This window comes from Natator depressus, chromosome 1 (genome assembly GCF_965152275.1).
Source record: "Natator depressus isolate rNatDep1 chromosome 1, rNatDep2.hap1, whole genome shotgun sequence".
Classification (NCBI taxonomy): domain Eukaryota; kingdom Metazoa; phylum Chordata; order Testudines; family Cheloniidae; genus Natator; species Natator depressus.
This window is the reverse complement of record NC_134234.1, coordinates 158,655,932-158,674,028: the sequence shown is the minus strand read 5'-3', so window position 1 is coordinate 158,674,028 and position 18,097 is coordinate 158,655,932. Positions and strand designations below refer to the sequence as shown.

The following is an 18,097-nucleotide window of genomic DNA, read 5'->3' as shown; positions in this document are numbered from 1 at the left end:
GCGTGTGTCAGATGCAGTTCTTCTGTTCACACAGCAGTTCTTAATAACACATGGTGACCACAAACTGCTTCATAAAATTGCATAATTCCTATCAATTTACATAACACACAGAATAAGATGATATTGAACATATTGTGCATCTGTCAGAGTGTTCTAGTGACAAAGTTTCTACAAAAATGGATCGGGTATACATACGTGTCTACCAGGATCACTAAAATATTTTCAGTTTTAACTAGGATATTCATTAGTACAATTACATTTGGGTAATTTACTGCAATCTGCAAATATGTCTGAGTTTTTTCTGAATCGTTTTTTAAATGGAAACATCCAATAGTAGTGCAATTACTACTCTAATGTAAAGATTGATTGGTTTGTAAAAAGATTGTGCAGATTTTTGTCTACAATTACGAACTGGTTTTCATTGTCATTCCATGTTGCAGGCAGACATATTAGTTGAAGTTTTAAAAAACAGACTACTGAAATATTTTGTTGGTCTTCACAAAATCTTATTTGCATAGCCTACAATCTTTAGCCACTGAAGCTACTTCGACCTCATTAGAACAAGCTTCCATCCCGAGACTACTTTCACAGAGTTAACCACACTTCCTTCTTCAATAGGAATTTAGGGTGTAAAAGAAAATAAAAATGGGCCCTGCAAAGTTAAAGATTGCTGGCACCTCCATGATTGTTCCAATTTCCCTTTTCTCTAACCTGGTGGGAGATGGTTCTATTCTTCATTGGATCAGAGTTCACATTGCCAAACACTGGTTAATTTACTGCCATTTAGACTTTAAGGCTTTATACACTAGTTTAAACTTGCAAGTGACCCATGCCTTTTGCTGCAGAGGAAGGCAAAAAAGACCCTAGGGTCTCTGCCAATCTGATCTATGGGGAAATTCCTTCCTGACCCCAAATATGGTGATCAGTTGGACCCTGAGCATGTGGGCAAGACCCACTAGCCAGACACCTGGGAAAGAATTCTCTGTAGTAACTCAGAGCCCTCCACATCTAGTGTCCCATCACCAGCCATTGGGGATATCTGCTACTAGCAGTAGCAGCTCAGCTACATGCATAATATGGGCCAAAGACCCTCACCCAGTAATTTCAGAATCAAGCCCATAACTTCTGTTTAACTATACACTGATGGCTTAAGAGTTTTATAGAATTGCTGCCTATTTAAGAACTAGCAGCATGGGATTGGATGGGGATGTCAAGGTTCCAGGACTACTTCCAGTTATGTCACCACCTCATTGTATGGATTTGGGCAAATCACTTAACCTCTCTGTGCATGAGTTTATCCCTCTGTAAAATCTGTATATTTATTTACTTTACAGAGATGATGTGTCTAATTTATGATATAGATCCTCAGATGAAAGGAAGAACTATAGAAGTTAAAAGTTATTGATGATGATGTGTACAGTATTACCAATACAAATAAAAATATGCATTAGAAGCTTTCCTGTTAGCATATGAACCAATGTACAAAAGGTAAACATTCATCTATAGATGAAACTCAAACGTACATGGGAAAAATAATTTTTTCCACTATATAGAAGACAAAAATAACTTCAGTGGTTACCTTCCACATTAAAATCAAAAGGGTTAACATTTTCCCTAGGTAAAACCTAACATCTAACATCAAGCGCTTTTGTGATAAAAAGGTGACACATCTATCAATATCACCTCTCATAGGTATGGATGGCATTCATTAGAAAAGGTTTTCTCTTGTAAAAATGACATTTAAAGCAAGACAGATAGGGGGATATTTTCATACATCCCTCTCTCTACATACAGCCAGATACATTTTAAAAATAGTTATCAGAAAAGGTGACTATTGGAATGTTCATAGATTCCCTTAAGTCACAATTTGGACATTTTGACAATCTCTCTGACTTTCTTTGACAGGACCCTAAGAACATTGGGATTATGTTTAACAGAAGGATGACTTTTAATGGCAAAGAGATGTATTCCTTGTGTGTTAAGAGTACTAATGAATACTAAAAGAAAATACTTCATTAGAAGAAAAATAAAAACTCATCAGATTAACGGTATAGCAGACAATACTCATCATCAACCTGGTATGCAGCCGTCATGTCCCATTTAAAAAAAAAAAAATCAAGCAATTTTCATATAATCATGTAAGAGGAAAAAGGTAATTTCTTCCCTTGTTCAAGCTGCTAGCTAGGTTTAACTAATAGGAAATATTCAGTAAAGGCCTGGTTCAGTGTTCATTGAACTCGCTAGAACGACTCCATTAACTTCAACAGGCTTTGGATCAGGCCCCAGACTAGTGATGGATGAACCTCAGAAGCTTGAGAGGTTTGATTTGGAAAATAATCTGGAAGTTGGGATGCTTCCCTGAACATTTTCTAATCTATCTAAATATCCTAAATCAGAAATCTGAGCTACAACTGTCATGTAAACCAGTAGTTCTTAACTTTTTCAGACTACTGCACCCCTTTCAGGGGTCTGATTTGTCTTGCGTACCCCAAGTTTCACTTCACTTAAAAACTACAAAATCAGACATAAAAATACAGAAGTGTCACAGCACACTATTACTGAAAAATTGCTTACTTTCTCATTTTTACCATATAATTATCAACTAAATCACGACCCCTGGGGTGAATAACACTGATACAGTATATAGAGCAGTATAAACAAGTCATTGTCCGTATGAACTTTTAGTTTGTACTGATTTTGCTATTGCTTATTCTGTAGACTTTTGTAAAACTAGGCAAATATCTAGATGATTTGATGTACCCCCGGGAGACCTCTGCGTACCCCTGGTTGAGAACCACTGATGTAAACAACTCTACTTGTGGGTTTTTTGGCACTTCTGCTTCCTGGCCTACCTAGAACTAGGAAGAGCAGATTCCTGCAAACAAGAATAATGAAAAAAACAAACTCAGCAACCTTTTTTTAGCTGTTGGAAAAATTCAGTTGTTCTTCATTTTTGAGTCAGAGGGTAATTGCTCGTGTAATTTCTTATTTTATACAAAACATTTCCCTCACTCCCAATTTCAAACCAACATTTTCTCTGCTCGCTCCCTGGATTAAAGGAATAACTAATAGTCCAATGAATCACCGCAGAAACACTGATTACTGGCTACATCTTCTCAAGAACTATGAACTTCTTCAACCACAAGGTAAAAGTTAAAAAATTTAGAGCCAAACGATTAATACACTTTCGGAAACATTTGAAAATTCAACCCCAAAAGACTTAGATCACGATTTTTAAATTATGACTTTATTTATTAAATAAAGTTCAGAATTTGAACTTGCATTTAAATATAAAAGGTCCTAACTTGCCCTCATCTGAGTAAAATAAGGAAAATTCTGACTTCTTACAAATTTCTATAAAGTGTTTGATAAAGAAAATTAATAATCTTAAGTACAATAAGGTTACTTGTTTATTTTTTACACATATACTTTATTCTATTTCCATTGCCTTTGATTATCTGGTATATTATAACCTTTGAAGAGACCATGGTTTAATAAAAACTAAATTAAACAAAGACTCAATATGCACTTACATATACTTTTTCTATAATTTAAATAAATGCACTTTCTGGATCTTTTCTCTTCTTTAAATTAATCTACTCTATTTTCTGTATTTCTCATGTTCCACTGCTATTGGCTAAATTCTGCTTTCAAGTCTATGGTCTTTGTTCCTATAAGGGCATAAATGCAATGATTGCAATTCTATACACTGCTCTGCCTGGCAGATCTGTGAATAACTGGCAGTGAATGGGGTTTCAGTAGCCAGGCTTCTGGCCTATATGATCAGTGTTTTACCTATTCTTAGGTCTATGTACAGATCTGTATTTACATAGCTTTGTTCTACCATGTGCCACATCTGCCTTGTTAATCCAGCACAGATTTACAAGTCATTTATTTACTGAATTAATCATAAACCAGAAAAATAACTGAGATTATTATTAGAGGAGGAATAAACAATCTTTGCCTGAAACTTCAGGCTACAAAGAGCTTGGCCAACATATGCAATGTATGAACAGGAAATGCCATGTGTGGGGATGAGTATTATATATAGCCAGACATACTTTTCATATCAAATTTGTGACTATAGTGGTCACAAGTTACATATATCCTGAATTGTATTCATATATATATATATATATATATATATATATATATATATATATATATATATATATATATATATATATATATACACACATACACACACACACACACACAACCACCAAAGCAGCAAAAAGTTATCATGTAATTTGTGTATATTATATATATAATACACACAAATTACATAACTTTTTGCTGCTTTGGTGGCAGCATTTGGGGACATGTCATGGATCTCAGTGAAGTAAGACCACAAAGGAGGTTTTCCAATGGCATCCTACCTATGCATAGCTCACTATCCAACCAGTGTCACATTCCCTTTACTTCACTGAGTCATGCCACAATAAATTGCAGTTTTCTTTAGTATAAGCAATGTATATTCGATTGCATTCTTTTCACACATGGTTTTCTGAACTAATGAACATGAAGAATGTGTTTAATTTGTAGTAGTAATTTGTACTGGATTGTGCTTGGATTAGCTATTAAATGAAGACTCTTCTATCTGTCACAGATTTAAAAAAAATACATGTTGGAGGAACATAAGTCACTTGTTGGTTTATAGTCTCAAAATATTCCAAATCTACATGATATTCCTGAGTACTGGTTTTGCATTTGGATCTCTGAACTAACTGGAAAATATTTAAAATCACTTGTACACAGACAGCTCCCCCGATTCTGAATTTGAGCAGGTTCACATGCATTGTTTATGCAAAAAGTACATTCAATATATTGCACTCATGACATGTGCTTCCAATAGTCTGCTTTCACGTAGATATATAAGAGCGGGCGATTAAGACCAAAACCTCCCTCATTTTGTCTAATCACACAGATAGCGGTGTTAGACATCATAACCTGTCATAATATGACCCATCGAGGATGACAGTATTGCAGGGCAACTACAATTTTGTATGCAGGCTGATGAGAAACTCTCACATTTGTACATTCTACTTTTTGGTGCTCTGCATGTGTGGGATGGAGCTCAGAATCAGGCCCTTAATGATTTATCACATATTACAAGGAATGTAATAGCAATGAACAATATTACAAGATACAAGCCAGAATGGAGGTGTTACCAAGTAAAATTCTATGGTCTGTGCTATGCAGGTCAAACTAGAGACTAGATTATCAGAATGGTCTTTGGGCCTCAAAAACTATGAAATCTGTACAATGTGGGATAGACCTCCATATGAAACTCCACTAGCAATGCAAAGTCTGCCTAGACACATTGGTCCAAATTCTGCATTGACTTACAACCTGTGCAATCCCTATTTTAGTCAATTGGGCTGCAGGAGTTGTAACTTAGTGCAGAATAGGGTCCTTAAAACAACAATTGGGATGGCCCTTGTATATCTATATCTAGTCATGCTGATATGGTTATTGACATTAAAATGGAAAACTGAATGGGGATAGGTAATGGTCCACAATAAACCCAAAGTGTTTTAAATTTAGCAGCACAGTGTAGTTAATAGGGCACCTGTCCAAGAGTCAGGAGTTATGAGTTCTAGATCACATGCCCTGATTCTCATGGGTGACTTTAATTTTCCTGATATCTGCTGGGAGAGCAATACAGCGGTGCATAGACAATCCAGGAAGTTTTTGGAAAGCGTAGGGGACAATTTCCTGGCGCAAGTGCTAGGGGAGCCAACTAGGGGGGGCGCTTTTCTTGACCTGCTGCTCACAAACCGGGTAGAATTAGTGGGGGAAGCAAAAGTGGATGGGAATCTGGGAGGCAGTGACCATGAGTTGGTTGAGTTCAGGATCCTGACGCAGAGAAGAAAGGTAAGCAGCAGGATACGGACCCTGGACTTCAGGAAAGCAGACTTCGACTCCCTCAGGGAACAGATGGCCAGGATCCCCTGGGGGACTAACATGAAGGGGAAGGGAGTCCAGGAGAGCTGGCTGTATTTCAAGGAATCCCTGTTGAGGTTACAGGGACAAACCATCCCGATGAGTCGAAAGAATAGTAAACATGGCAAGCGACCAGCTTGGCTTAATGGTGAAATCCTAGCGGATCTTAAACATAAAAAAGAAGCTTACAAGAAGTGGAAGGTTGGACATATGACCAGGGAAGAGTATAAAAATATTGCTCGGGCATGTAGGAAAGATATAAGGAGGGCCAAATCGCACCTGGAGCTGCAGCTAGCAAGAGATGTCAAGAGTAACAAGAAGGGTTTCTTCAGGTATGTTGGCAACAAGAAGAAAGCCAAGGAAAGTGTGGGCCCCTTACTGAATGAGGGAGGCAACCTAGTGACAGAGGATGTGGAAAAAGCTAATGTACTCAATGCTTTTTTTGCCTCTGTTTTCACTAACAAGGTCAGCTCCCAGACTGCTGCGCTGGGCATCATAGAATGGGGAAGAGATGGCCAGCCCTCTGTGGAGATAGAGGTGGTTAGGGACTATTTAGAAAAGCTGGACGTGCACAAGTCCATGGGGCCGGACGAGTTACATCCGAGAGTGCTGAAGGAATTGGCGGCTGTGATTGCAGAGCCCTTGGCCATTATCTTTGAAAACTCGTGGCGAACGGGGGAAGTCCCGGATGACTGGAAAAAGGCTAATGTAGTGCCAATCTTTAAAAAAGGGAAGAAGGAGGATCCTGGGAACTACAGGCCAGTCAGCCTCACCTCAGTCCCTGGAAAAATCATGGAGCAGGTCCTCAAAGAATCAATCCTGAAGCACTTACATGAGAGGAAAGTGATCAGGAACAGTCAGCATGGATTCACCAAGGGAAGGTCATGCCTGACTAATCTAATCGCCTTTTATGATGAGATTACTGGTTCTGTGGATGAAGGGAAAGCAGTGGATGTATTGTTTCTTGACTTTAGCAAAGCTTTTGACACGGTCTCCCACAGTATTCTTGTCAGCAAGTTAAGGAAGTATGGGCTAGATGAATGCACTATAAGGTGGGTAGAAAGCTGGCTAGATTGTCGGGCTCAACGGGTAGTGATCAATGGCTCCATGTCTAGTTGGCAGCCGGTGTCAAGTGGAGTGCCCCAGGGGTCGGTCCTGGGGCCGGTTTTGTTCAATATCTTCATAAATGATCTGGAGGATGGTGTGGATTGCACTCTCAGCAAATTTGCAGATGATACTAAACTGGGAGGAGTGGTAGATACGCTGGAGGGTAGGGATAGGATACAGAAGGACCTAGACAAATTGGAGGATTGGGCCAAAAGAAATCTGATGAGGTTCAATAAGGATAAGTGCAGGGTCCTGCACTTAGGATGGAAGAATCCAATGCACCGCTACAGACTAGGGACCGAATGGCTAGGCAGCAGTTCTGCGGAAAAGGACCTAGGGGTGACAGTGGACGAGAAGCTGGATATGAGTCAACAGTGTGCCCTTGTTGCCAAGAAGGCCAATGGCATTTTGGGATGTATAAGTAGGGGCATAGCGAGCAGATCGAGGGATGTGATCGTTCCCCTCTATTCGACACTGGTGAGGCCTCATCTGGAGTACTGTGTCCAGTTTTGGGCCCCATACTACAAGAAGGATGTGGATAAATTGGAGAGAGTCCAGCGAAGGGCAACAAAAATGATTAGGGGTCTAGAGCACATGACTTATGAAGAGAGGCTGAGGGAGCTGGGATTGTTTAGTCTGCAGAAGAGAAGAATGAGGGGGGATTTGATAGCTGCTTTCAACTACCTGAAAGGGGGTTCCAAAGAGGATGGCTCTAGACTGTTCTCAATGGTAGCAGATGACAGAACGAGGAGTAATGGTCTCAAGTTGCAATGGGGGAGGTTTAGATTGGATATTAGGAAAAACTTTTTCACTAAGAGGGTGGTGAAACACTGGAATGCGTTACCTAGGGAGGTGGTAGAATCTCCTTCCTTAGAGGTTTTTAAGGTCAGGCTTGACAAAGCCCTGGCTGGGATGATTTAACTGGGAATTGGTCCTGCTTCGAGCAGGGGGTTGGACTAGATGACCTTCTGGGGTCCCTTCCAACCCTGATATTCTATGATTCTATTCCCCTTGACTCATTTTGTAGCTGCTTTAGCCCCAGCCCTTCATTGTTCTGTATCTCAGTTTCCCCATCTGTTCAAATAGGGATAATATTACTTATTCACCTTTGAAAAGCACGTTGAAATCAGAGGATGAAAAGCACTAAATATGATAACTTTAGGATGAGATCTGAGGATTATTGTTTAACAAATCTTGATTTTACTGCAAAAATTGATTTAAAATACCTTAATTAGGACAGAATTTCTGTGAAATGTCTGGTTCACTTTCTTTCACTGTTTGCAATTGCATAGAAATCTTCATTTAAGAATCAAATTTTTGGGTTAACTTTCTTGTAGGTTTGTGAGAAAATATACTTAAGAGCATTCACAATGACTCAAAATCTCAATAGTTGCAGTTTCCTGTTAATAAAAAAAGGGCCAATTTTTTTTAAAAAAAAGTTTGCTACAGTATGTGAATTTTTAATTTGAAAATGAGCCACTTTTCCAGCAAGCATGGGCATTTTTGAGCCAACACAATACACTTCCATTCAGAAATGAGTGAAAATAGGCCTATTTTTCAAGCCAGAGTGCCAGTCACCTAGAAAATAGCCAAAAAGGCACATTTTCACTGGAAAAACAGCCACTGCATTGAGACCTCAAATAAAGCATAATTTAAGGCATTGCAAAATTGCATAAAAGGAACAGATGAACATTTTTTCAAAAGAAATCCCATGAAACAAAAGAAAATGTGAATTTTCTAGACTAAAAGACAGAGCAACTGTACTTTGAGTACTTTTTGGAAGGCACAGCAATTCCAGCATACAAAATCTGCAGCAAGTTTTCAGGACGAATGGTTCAGAAATGTAGTTCAAAGAAAGAAAACCTAGTTTATTTCCTATGTTACACGAATGCATCTTTCCATGGAACAGAATCATTTCTTTGGACTTTTTATCAATATTGACACAGCTGAAATAAAATAAACTGTCATCAGATAAAAAGCTGATAACAGAATATGTTGTTTACAACTATATAAGACCATATACAGTTCCTTGAAATTATCTGTGAAATCATTTTAACTTTATTTTCTTTTTGGTAAAGAACTCTTTATTGAGGACATAATGTACAATTTTCAGGATTAAGACAATGTACTTAAGCTGCAAGGTTCTCTTAGAGAATTTGTTCTAGTATAAATCTGCTATCCTTTAATTCTGATTATAAACACTCTCTACAGGATATGCACCTGGTTCTGGCCTGGTATATATTATTTCACTCCCCCAAAAAACTTTATAAAGAGAATATACCACATTTCAACAGCAATATAAATAATGTTGCAGTTTGGGATCTCTTGTGCTGCTTTAATTTTTTTCTTTCTTTTTCATCTGAACTGAACCACACCTCTCTAAAAATACTCATTTTCTTAATGAAAACCATATTTTAAGCATTTTTTTGTGTGCATGACCTGCTGACATGCCTGCACAATCTTTAATGTCAGTTTCAGATGACACGTGTCTTATGAAAGTCTGGGACCCAGCTCTTGTCTGGGCCTGAGAGATCTGTCCCACATCTTTATGAGAAAGAGGGACAAAAACTTCTGTTTTTGGCATTTCATATTGGAGTCTGTTTTAAGCTAGGAGGGAAAAAAAATAGCAACGTAGAGTCTAGACAGAAGAGATTGGGTTGAAATCTGGAAGCTATTCAGTGAGGCTACGGCACATGGCAGCTTGACTGCAGCAAGGGATCACATTACACTGCCTAATTACACATGAAAAATGTACACATCACTTTTCTTAAATGCTTGGAAAAATAGATGTTCAGATGGCAATTGTGAACTGTAGTAACTGAGCCAGTTGTACATAGTTGGAACATTTCACAAATGGCATTTCAAAAGCCTGCATGCTTTTTTACAATGTGATTTTTTTTTGTATGTTCATAAAATAAATTCTAAAAAAAAGGTAGTCTAAATTTAGCAGATGGTTGCATTGTAAAGGAAATACTTAAAAATACAACATGTGAGACGGAAGAATAAGAGCCTGATCCTGATCCCTTTCAATTCAATAGCAAATATAAATAGACTTCCACGGGACAAGGGTTGAACCCTGGGTCCCCATCTAGCACATATTTATTCATGTTCTGAACTGTACTTACATAACCCCCAAAACATTTCCTCACTCAGTGTTAGCAAATCACATTTTAGACCTTCAGTGGGACTACTCAGGTGAATAAAGTTAAGCACATGCCTAAATGTTTGTAGAATCATGTCCTGACATTGTGTGTATATACTTATCTATGAAATGTCTAGAATAGGAGAATCAGAGGAGCATGCACACATGCAGCCACCCACCCTCCTCTCCACCCATTAACTTTAATAAGTTTGATATTTTTAGGCATTTCTTGTCTATTATGAACTCATCAGTTTCAGTGATAACAACAATTTAGAAATGTTATGATGTATATGAAATATACAATATGAAATATGTATAATGTGTCATTTCATTTGGTCTGAATGGTCCTTGTTCCTCTCTAGTATAAATAGAAACATTTAAGACGATGACTTTCAGGAAAAAAAATGCCATTCTTCAAGATATTTTCAGCGATTACCTATTTAAATTCTTCATCAATAGCAAAATATAAAACATTAGATTTGCAGGAGAAAATGTTTAAGGTTATATCTTTCTGTGCATACTTCAGTCTTTTCTAGAAGAATCCACGGCAACGGAAAATGAAGATAAAGGTCCATTAGATCCATTAGGGCCCGTTTCTCTAACTTTTGCATTGAATGATTTACTCCTGCAAGTAAGTATTTGAACAACATGACTTTGGGTTCTTCATGGGTTTTGGTTCAGATCCATTTTGAGAGAAGAGCTTCCTTAATGATGTCTATATGGTATCTTTTTTTTCTAAAAATCATTCTTATTTAAAATGCTTCCATCAATTTACCTCCTTAAAAGTAGGAAAGGCAGGCTGGCAAGGAAAGACCCAACTGACAGACTCTTCAGGCATAAGGGTAGGACTCTTTCCGTTTAAGCTGTGCAAGGAATTCCCATTAAACTGTTGCCCTGAGTAAGCACTGAGGAGAAAATAGACACCTGAAACTACTACAGTAACAATGCTCCCAGTTTGATTACGCGGAGTATCTACCAATACTTCATTTCTGGTGCCAATGGACGGTCAGACCTTGGCCGAACTACTAATCCATCCTAGACCAAGAAGAACGAACATCACGTAGAGTTTCATTCCAGTTGTAACTATTATTACTGGAGATGGAGTCAAAATGAAATAACTATCCAACCCATCCAGCAGAAAAGTCCTTTTGAAATGAACGTTGAGAGTTTATGGAACTCAGAAGAAGAGGCTTCCTGGCTTATTTGGACAAACCTTGCAATTCTGACTACTTTTAGGGTATGTCTACACTACGAAATTAGGTTGAATTTATAGAAGTCGGTTTTTTAGAAATCGGTTTTATATATTCGTGTGTGTGTGTCCCCACAGAAAATGCTCTAAGTGCATTAAGTGCATTAACTCGGCGGAGCGCTTCCACAGTACCGAGGCTAGAGTCGACTTCCGGAGCGTTGCACTGTGGGTAGCTATCCCACAGTTCCCGCAGTCTCCGCTGCCCATTGGAATTCTGGGTTGAGATCCCAATGCCTGATGGGGCTAAAACATTGTCGCGGGTTGTTCTGGGTACATATCGTCAGGCCCCCGTTCCCTCCCTCCCTCCCTCCGTGAAAGCAAGGGCAGACAATCGTTTCGCGCCTTTTTTCCTGAGTTACCTGTGCAGACGCCATACCACCGCAAGCATGGAGCCCGCTCAGGTAACCGTCACCGTATGTCTCCTGGGTGCTGGCAGACGCGGTACTGCATTGCTACACAGTAGCAGCAACCCATTGCCTTGTGGCAGCAGATGGTGCAATAGGACTGGTAGCCGTCATCGTCATGTCTGAGGTGCTCCTGGCCACGTCGGCCAGGAGCGCCTGGCCGCACATGGGCGCGGGGACTAAATTTGGAATGACTTGATCAAGTCATTCTCTTTAGTCCTGCAGTCAGTCCTATTGAACCATCTTATGGTGAGCAGGCAGGCGATATGGATTGCTAGCAGTCGTATTGTACCATCTTCTGCCAAGCAGCCCTGAGATGTGGATGGCATGCAGTCCTTCTGCACCGTCTGCTGCCAGCCAAAGATGTAAATATAGATAGAGTGTATCAAAACAAGAAATAGACCAGATTTGTTTTGTGCTCATTTGCTTCCCCCCCCCACCCGTCTAGGGGACTCATTCCTCTAGGTCACACTGCAGTCACCCACAGAGAAGGTGCAGCGAGGTAAATCTAGCCATGTATCAATCAGAGGCCAGACTAACCTCCTTGTTCCAATAAGAACAATAAGTTAGGTGCACCATTTCTTATTGGAACCCTCCGTGAAGTCCTGCCTGAAATACTCCTTGATGTAAAGCCACCCCCTTTGTTGATTTTAGCTCCCTGAAGCCAACCCTGTAAGCCATGTCGTCAGTCGCCCCTCCCTCCGTCAGAGCAATGGCAGACAATTGTTCCGCGCCTTTTTTCTGTGCGGACGCCATACCAAGGGAAGCATGGAGGCCGCTCAGCTCACTTTGGCAATTAGGAGCACATTAAACAAACACCACATGCACTATCCAGCAGTATATGCGGCACCAGAACCTGGCAGAGCGATACCGGGCGAGTAGGTGACGTCAGCGCGGTCACGTGAGTGATCAGGACATGGACACAGATTTCTCTGAAAGCATTGGCCCTGCCAATGCATGCATCATGGTGCTAATGGGGCAGGTTCATGCTGTGGAACGCCGATTCTGGGCTCAGGAAACAAGCACAGACTGGTGGGACCGCATAGTGTTGCGGGTCTGGGACAATTCCCAGTGGCTGCGAAACTTTTGCATGCGTAAGGGCACTTTCATGGAACTTTGTGACTTGCTTTCCCCTGCCCTGAAGCGCATGAATACCAAGATGAGAGCAGCCCTCACAGTTGAGAAGCGAGTGGCAATAGCCGTGTGGAAGCTTGCAACGCCAGACAGCTACCGGTCAGTTGGGAATCAATTTGGAGTGGGCAAATCTACTGTGGGGGCTGCTGTGATGCAAGTAGCCAACGCAATCAGAGATCTGCTGATATCAAGGGTAGTGACCCTGGGAAATGTGCAGGTCATAGTGGATGGCTTTGCTGCAACGGGATTCCCTAACTGTGGTGGGGCCATAGACGGAACCCATATCCCTATCTTGGCACCGGAGCACCAAGCCGGCGAGTACATAAACCGCAAGGGGTACTTTTCAATAGTGCTGCAAGCTCTGGTGGATCACAAGGGACGTTTCACCAACATCAACGTGGGATGACCGGGAAACGTACATGACGCTCGCATCTTCAGGAACTCTGGTCTGTTTCAAAAGCTGCAGGAAGGGACTTTATTCCCAGACCAGAAAATAACTGTTGGGGATGTTGAAATGCCTGTAGTTATCCTTGGGGACCCAGCCTACCCCTTAATGCCATGGCTCATGAAGCCGTACACAGGCAGCCTGGACAGTAGTCAGGAGCTGTTCAACTACTGGCTGAGCAAGTGCAGAACGGTGGTAGAATGTGCATTTGGACGTTTAAAGGCGCGCTGGTGCAGTTTACTGATTCGCTTAGACCTCAGCGAAATCAATATTCCCACTGTTATTACTGCTTGCTGTGTGCTCCACAATATCTGTGAGAGTAAGGGGGAGACGTTTATGGAGGGGTGGGAGGTTGAGGCAAATCGCCTGGCTGCTGGTTATGTGCAGCCAGACACCAGGGCAGTTAGAAGAGCACAGGAGGGCACGGTACGCATCAGAGAAGCTTTGAAAACCAGTTTCATGACTGGACAGGCTACAGTGTGAAAGTTCTGTTTGTTTCTCCTTGATGAAACCCCCCGTCCCTTGGTTCACTCTACTTCCCTGTAAGCTAACCACCGTCTCCTCCTCCCTTCGATCACCGCTTGCAGAGGCAATAAAGTCATTGTTGCTTCACATTCATGCATTCTTTATTCATTCATCACACAAATAGGTGGATGACTACCAAGGTAGCCCAGGAGGGGTGGTGGAGGAGGGAAGGAAAATGCCACACAGCACTTTAAAAGTGTACAACTTTAAAATTTATTGAATGCCAGCCTTCTTTTTTTTGGGCAATCCTCTGTGGCGGAGTGGCTGGTTGGCCGGTGGCCCCCCCACCGCGTTCTTGGGCGTCTGGGTGTGGAGGCTATGGAACTTGGGGAGGAGGGCGGTTGGTTACACAGGGGCTGTAGTGGCAGTCTGTGCTCCAGCTGCCTTTGCTGCAGCTCAACCATACACTGGAGCATACTGGTTTGGTCCTCCAGCAGCCTCAGCATTGAATCCTGCCTCCTCTCATCACGCTGCCGCCACATTTGAGCTTCAGCCCTGTCTTCAACCCACCACTTACTCTCTTCAGCCCGCCACCTCTCCTCCTGGTCATTTTGTGCTTTCCTGCACTCTGACATTATTTGCCTCCACGCATTCATCTGTGCTCTGTCAGTGCGGGAGGACAGCATGAACTCAGAACATTTCATCACGAGTGCGTTTTTTTTTTCTTTCTAATCTTCACTAGCCTCTGGGAAGGAGAAGATCCTGTGATCATTGAAACACATGCAGCTAGTGGAGAGAAAAAAAGGGACAGCGGTATTTAAAAAGACATTTTATAAAACAGTGGCTACACTCTTTCAGGGTAAACCTTGCTGTTAACATTACATACATAGCACATGTGCTTTCGTCACAAGGTCGCATTTTGCCTCCCCCCACCGCGTGGCTACCCCCTCCCCCCTCCCCGTGGCTAACAGCGGGGAACATTTCTGTTCAGCCACAGGCAAACAGCCCAGCAGGAACGGGCTCCTCTGAGTGTCCCCTGAAGAAAAGCACCCTATTTCAACCAGGTGACCATGAATGATATCTCACTCTCCTGAGGATAACACAGAGAGATAAAGAACGGATGTTGTTTGAACGCCAGCAAACATACACTGCAATGCTTTGTTGTACAATGATTCCCGAGTACGTGTTACTGGCCTGGAGTGATAAAGTGTCCTACCATGAAGGACGCAATAAGGCTGCCCTCCCCAGAAACCGTTTGCAAAGCCTTTGGGAGTACATCCAGGAGAGCCGCGAATGACAGGGCAAATTAATCCTTTCACATGCTTGCTTTTAAACCATGTATAGTATTTTAAAAGGTACACTCACCGGAGGTCCCTTCTCTGCCTGCCAGGTCCAGGAAGCAGCCTTGGGTGGGTTCGGGGGGTACTGGCTCCAGGTCCAGGGTGAGAAACAGTTCCTGGCTGTCGGAAAAACTGGTTTCTCTGCTTGCTTGCTGTGAGCTTTCCTCTTCGTCCCCAAAACCTGCTTCTGTGTTGCCTCTATCTCCATTGAAGGAGTCAAACACGGCTGGGGTAGTGGTGGCTGAACCCCCTAAAACGGCATGCAGCTCATCATAGAAGCGGCATGTTTGGGGCTCTGACCCGGAGCAGCCGTTCGCCCCTCTGGTTTTCTGGTAGGCTTGCCTCAGCTCCTTAAGTTTCACGCGGCACTGCTTTGGGTCCCTGTTATGGCCTCTGTCCTTCATGCCCTGGGAGATTTTGACAAAGGTTTTGGCATTTCGAAAACTGGAACGGAGTTCTGATAGCACGGATTCCTCTCCCCATACAGCGATCAGATCCCGTACCTCCCATTCAGTCCATGCTGGAGCTCTTTTGCGATTCTGGGACTCCATCATGGTCACCTCTGCTGATGAGCTCTGCATGGTCACCTGCAGCTTGCCACGCTGACCAAACAGGAAATGAGATTCAAAAGGTCACGGTTCTTTTCCTGTCTACCTGGCCAGTGCATCTGAGTTGAGAGTGCTGTCCAGAGCGGTCACAATGGAACACTCTGGGATAGCTCCCGGAGGCCAATACCGTCGATTTGTGTCCACAGTACCCCAAATTCAACCCGGCAAGGCCGATTTAAGCACTAATCCACTTGTCAGGGGTGGAGTAAGGAAATCGATTTTAAGAGCCCTTTAAGTCGAAATAAAGGGCTTCATCGTGTGGACGGGTGCAGGTTTACATCGATTTAACGCTGCTAAATTCGACCTAAAGTCCTAGTGTAGACCAGGGCTTAGCGAAGCTCTGTTTTGTCACTCTGGTTATACTACCATAATACCCTGTGGTGCCTTGTTAATCTTTCTCCTTTTATGGCATTGCTGAGGAAAAAGTGCACAACTGTTTAAATCGATCACTTTTGTTGGAATTCTAAAACACTAGCAAAATTCCAGGAGGAGACATATCTGTTAAACTGTAGTTAAGAAGATGCCTACACTCTGTTGATAACTAATGTACAAGTACTTATATGAACCCAAAACTGTTATAGTCATCACAGTGGCAACTTTAATACCTGCTCTGGCATGTATCATACTGGGTCTGCTGGGAGGTCAGAAGTGGGGGAAGGCAGAGTACCAGCTCAGGAGGTCTGCAAACCCTGTGCTCCATGGAGTCTCTTGGTGTCACCCTGTAGTGAGAGATAGGCGATAGGCTCATAGTGGAAGCAAGAGGTGATGTCCTTAGTTCTACCGCTACATTCATTCACAAACCATTTCCCTCTCATGGACCAGATGGGCACGAACCGTGGGGAGTAGCGCTTCCTTCCATTGATAGCCTCGCCAGAACTCTCCAGCACACAGACCAGTAAAAGGGGTGTGCACTGAGCTAAGAATTTGGCCCTGTATCAACATAAGACACTTGTCCTATACACCATTGTGATCTATGAAAGCACTCGCCGCTCTGACAATTCTCTCACTGCTTAAACCCCCAACCCTCCAAAGACTCAAACTCACTTGTAATCTATTAGATTGATAGCAAATTATACAATTAATTAGCTATTTATGATTCATTTTAAATAGGTTAATAAAACATTTTCTCTTCTGCTGATATTCTAAAAAAGGGCGAGTGGTAGAGGAGGAGGAATGATCACAGGAAACAAATCACTTCCTGCGGTCATTTCTCTGACCACAGCTCTGCTATTTTTAACAAATCTTATTAAAAATTACAATCCTGTCTTTTTTGGAATCTATTTTACTGAACAAGTACAAAATAAGTTGAGGCAAGAAAAAAAATGCACCATTTGGAGCATATCTTTATTGCAACCGATTTAGCAAAACAAGCCACATGGGAATGAAATGGCTTTCTGGAACACTTCTTGTGGTCATTTCTCTCTCCGTGTGGAAGAGAGGAATATTTTAAGACAGACAGCTGCATTACTTCATACAATAATAAATTATTCTAAGCATTTTTACTCAACAGAAAGTACAACTACTCTGATGTTATTCCACTATTTGTTAATCTCTGGCTCAATATCCAGCTTTAACATATTCATTTCAAGATGTGTTTGTGCATAGGAATTATATAGTTAGCATAGAAGGGGTTGAGCAAAAATTCAGATTTGGATTTGAGTTTTGATCATTCCACCATTTGAGGTCATTTGCTTCACTGGTTTTGCTTTAGCCTATTAGAGAACAACATGCCAGATGCAAAATTTCAACTGGGATCCAGGTTCAGATTCTGACCCCTTATTCACCACAGACTGGGACCTTACATGAAGAAAGAGTGAAAGTTTGAAGAAAGATTGTGGCACAACAAGAGCTACAAGCAAAAAAACATAGGGGAAATGGATGGTTCAAAGAACTGATAAATGGATATGAAGATTTTTACCTCTAAGACCTCAGTATAAATTTGGTCCAGGCCACTAGTGGATTGATTTGTCACCACACGATGGCTTTTTTTTTGGTAGCCTATATAGAATAAGTAAACAATAGCTTTTCAGTTTCTAGTGGATAGTTATCCTTATTGCTAAAACATCACTATAATTAATACTTACTGGATTCCTTATTACTGGTACCAGAATATGGTTAAATAAATGTAAACAACAGAACTTCCTCTCAAGCTCTTCTGTGATTGAATCACAGTGTGGGGAAGCTTTCCCTACTGCTTGCTGCCCATGCTGCTCCTCTTCTGTGGATAAATATATGATTTCACAGGGTTACCAGTGTG

The 18,097-nt window shown here is 41.6% G+C and overlaps 1 protein-coding gene across 1 annotated transcript; it reads right to left on the bottom strand.

Moving 5' to 3' along the window:
- Window positions 1-14,255: 14,255 nt before the first annotated feature.
- On the bottom strand, window positions 14,256-15,786 carry LOC141982781 (myb/SANT-like DNA-binding domain-containing protein 7). The gene is made up of 2 exons (XM_074945169.1): window positions 15,258-15,786; window positions 14,256-14,678 (listed from the first exon to the last, which is right to left on the bottom strand). The coding sequence occupies exons 1-2, from the start codon at window positions 15,784-15,786 to the stop codon at window positions 14,596-14,598; spliced, it is 612 nt and encodes a 203-aa protein (XP_074801270.1). The 3' UTR covers window positions 14,256-14,595.
- Window positions 15,787-18,097: the final 2,311 nt, after the last annotated feature.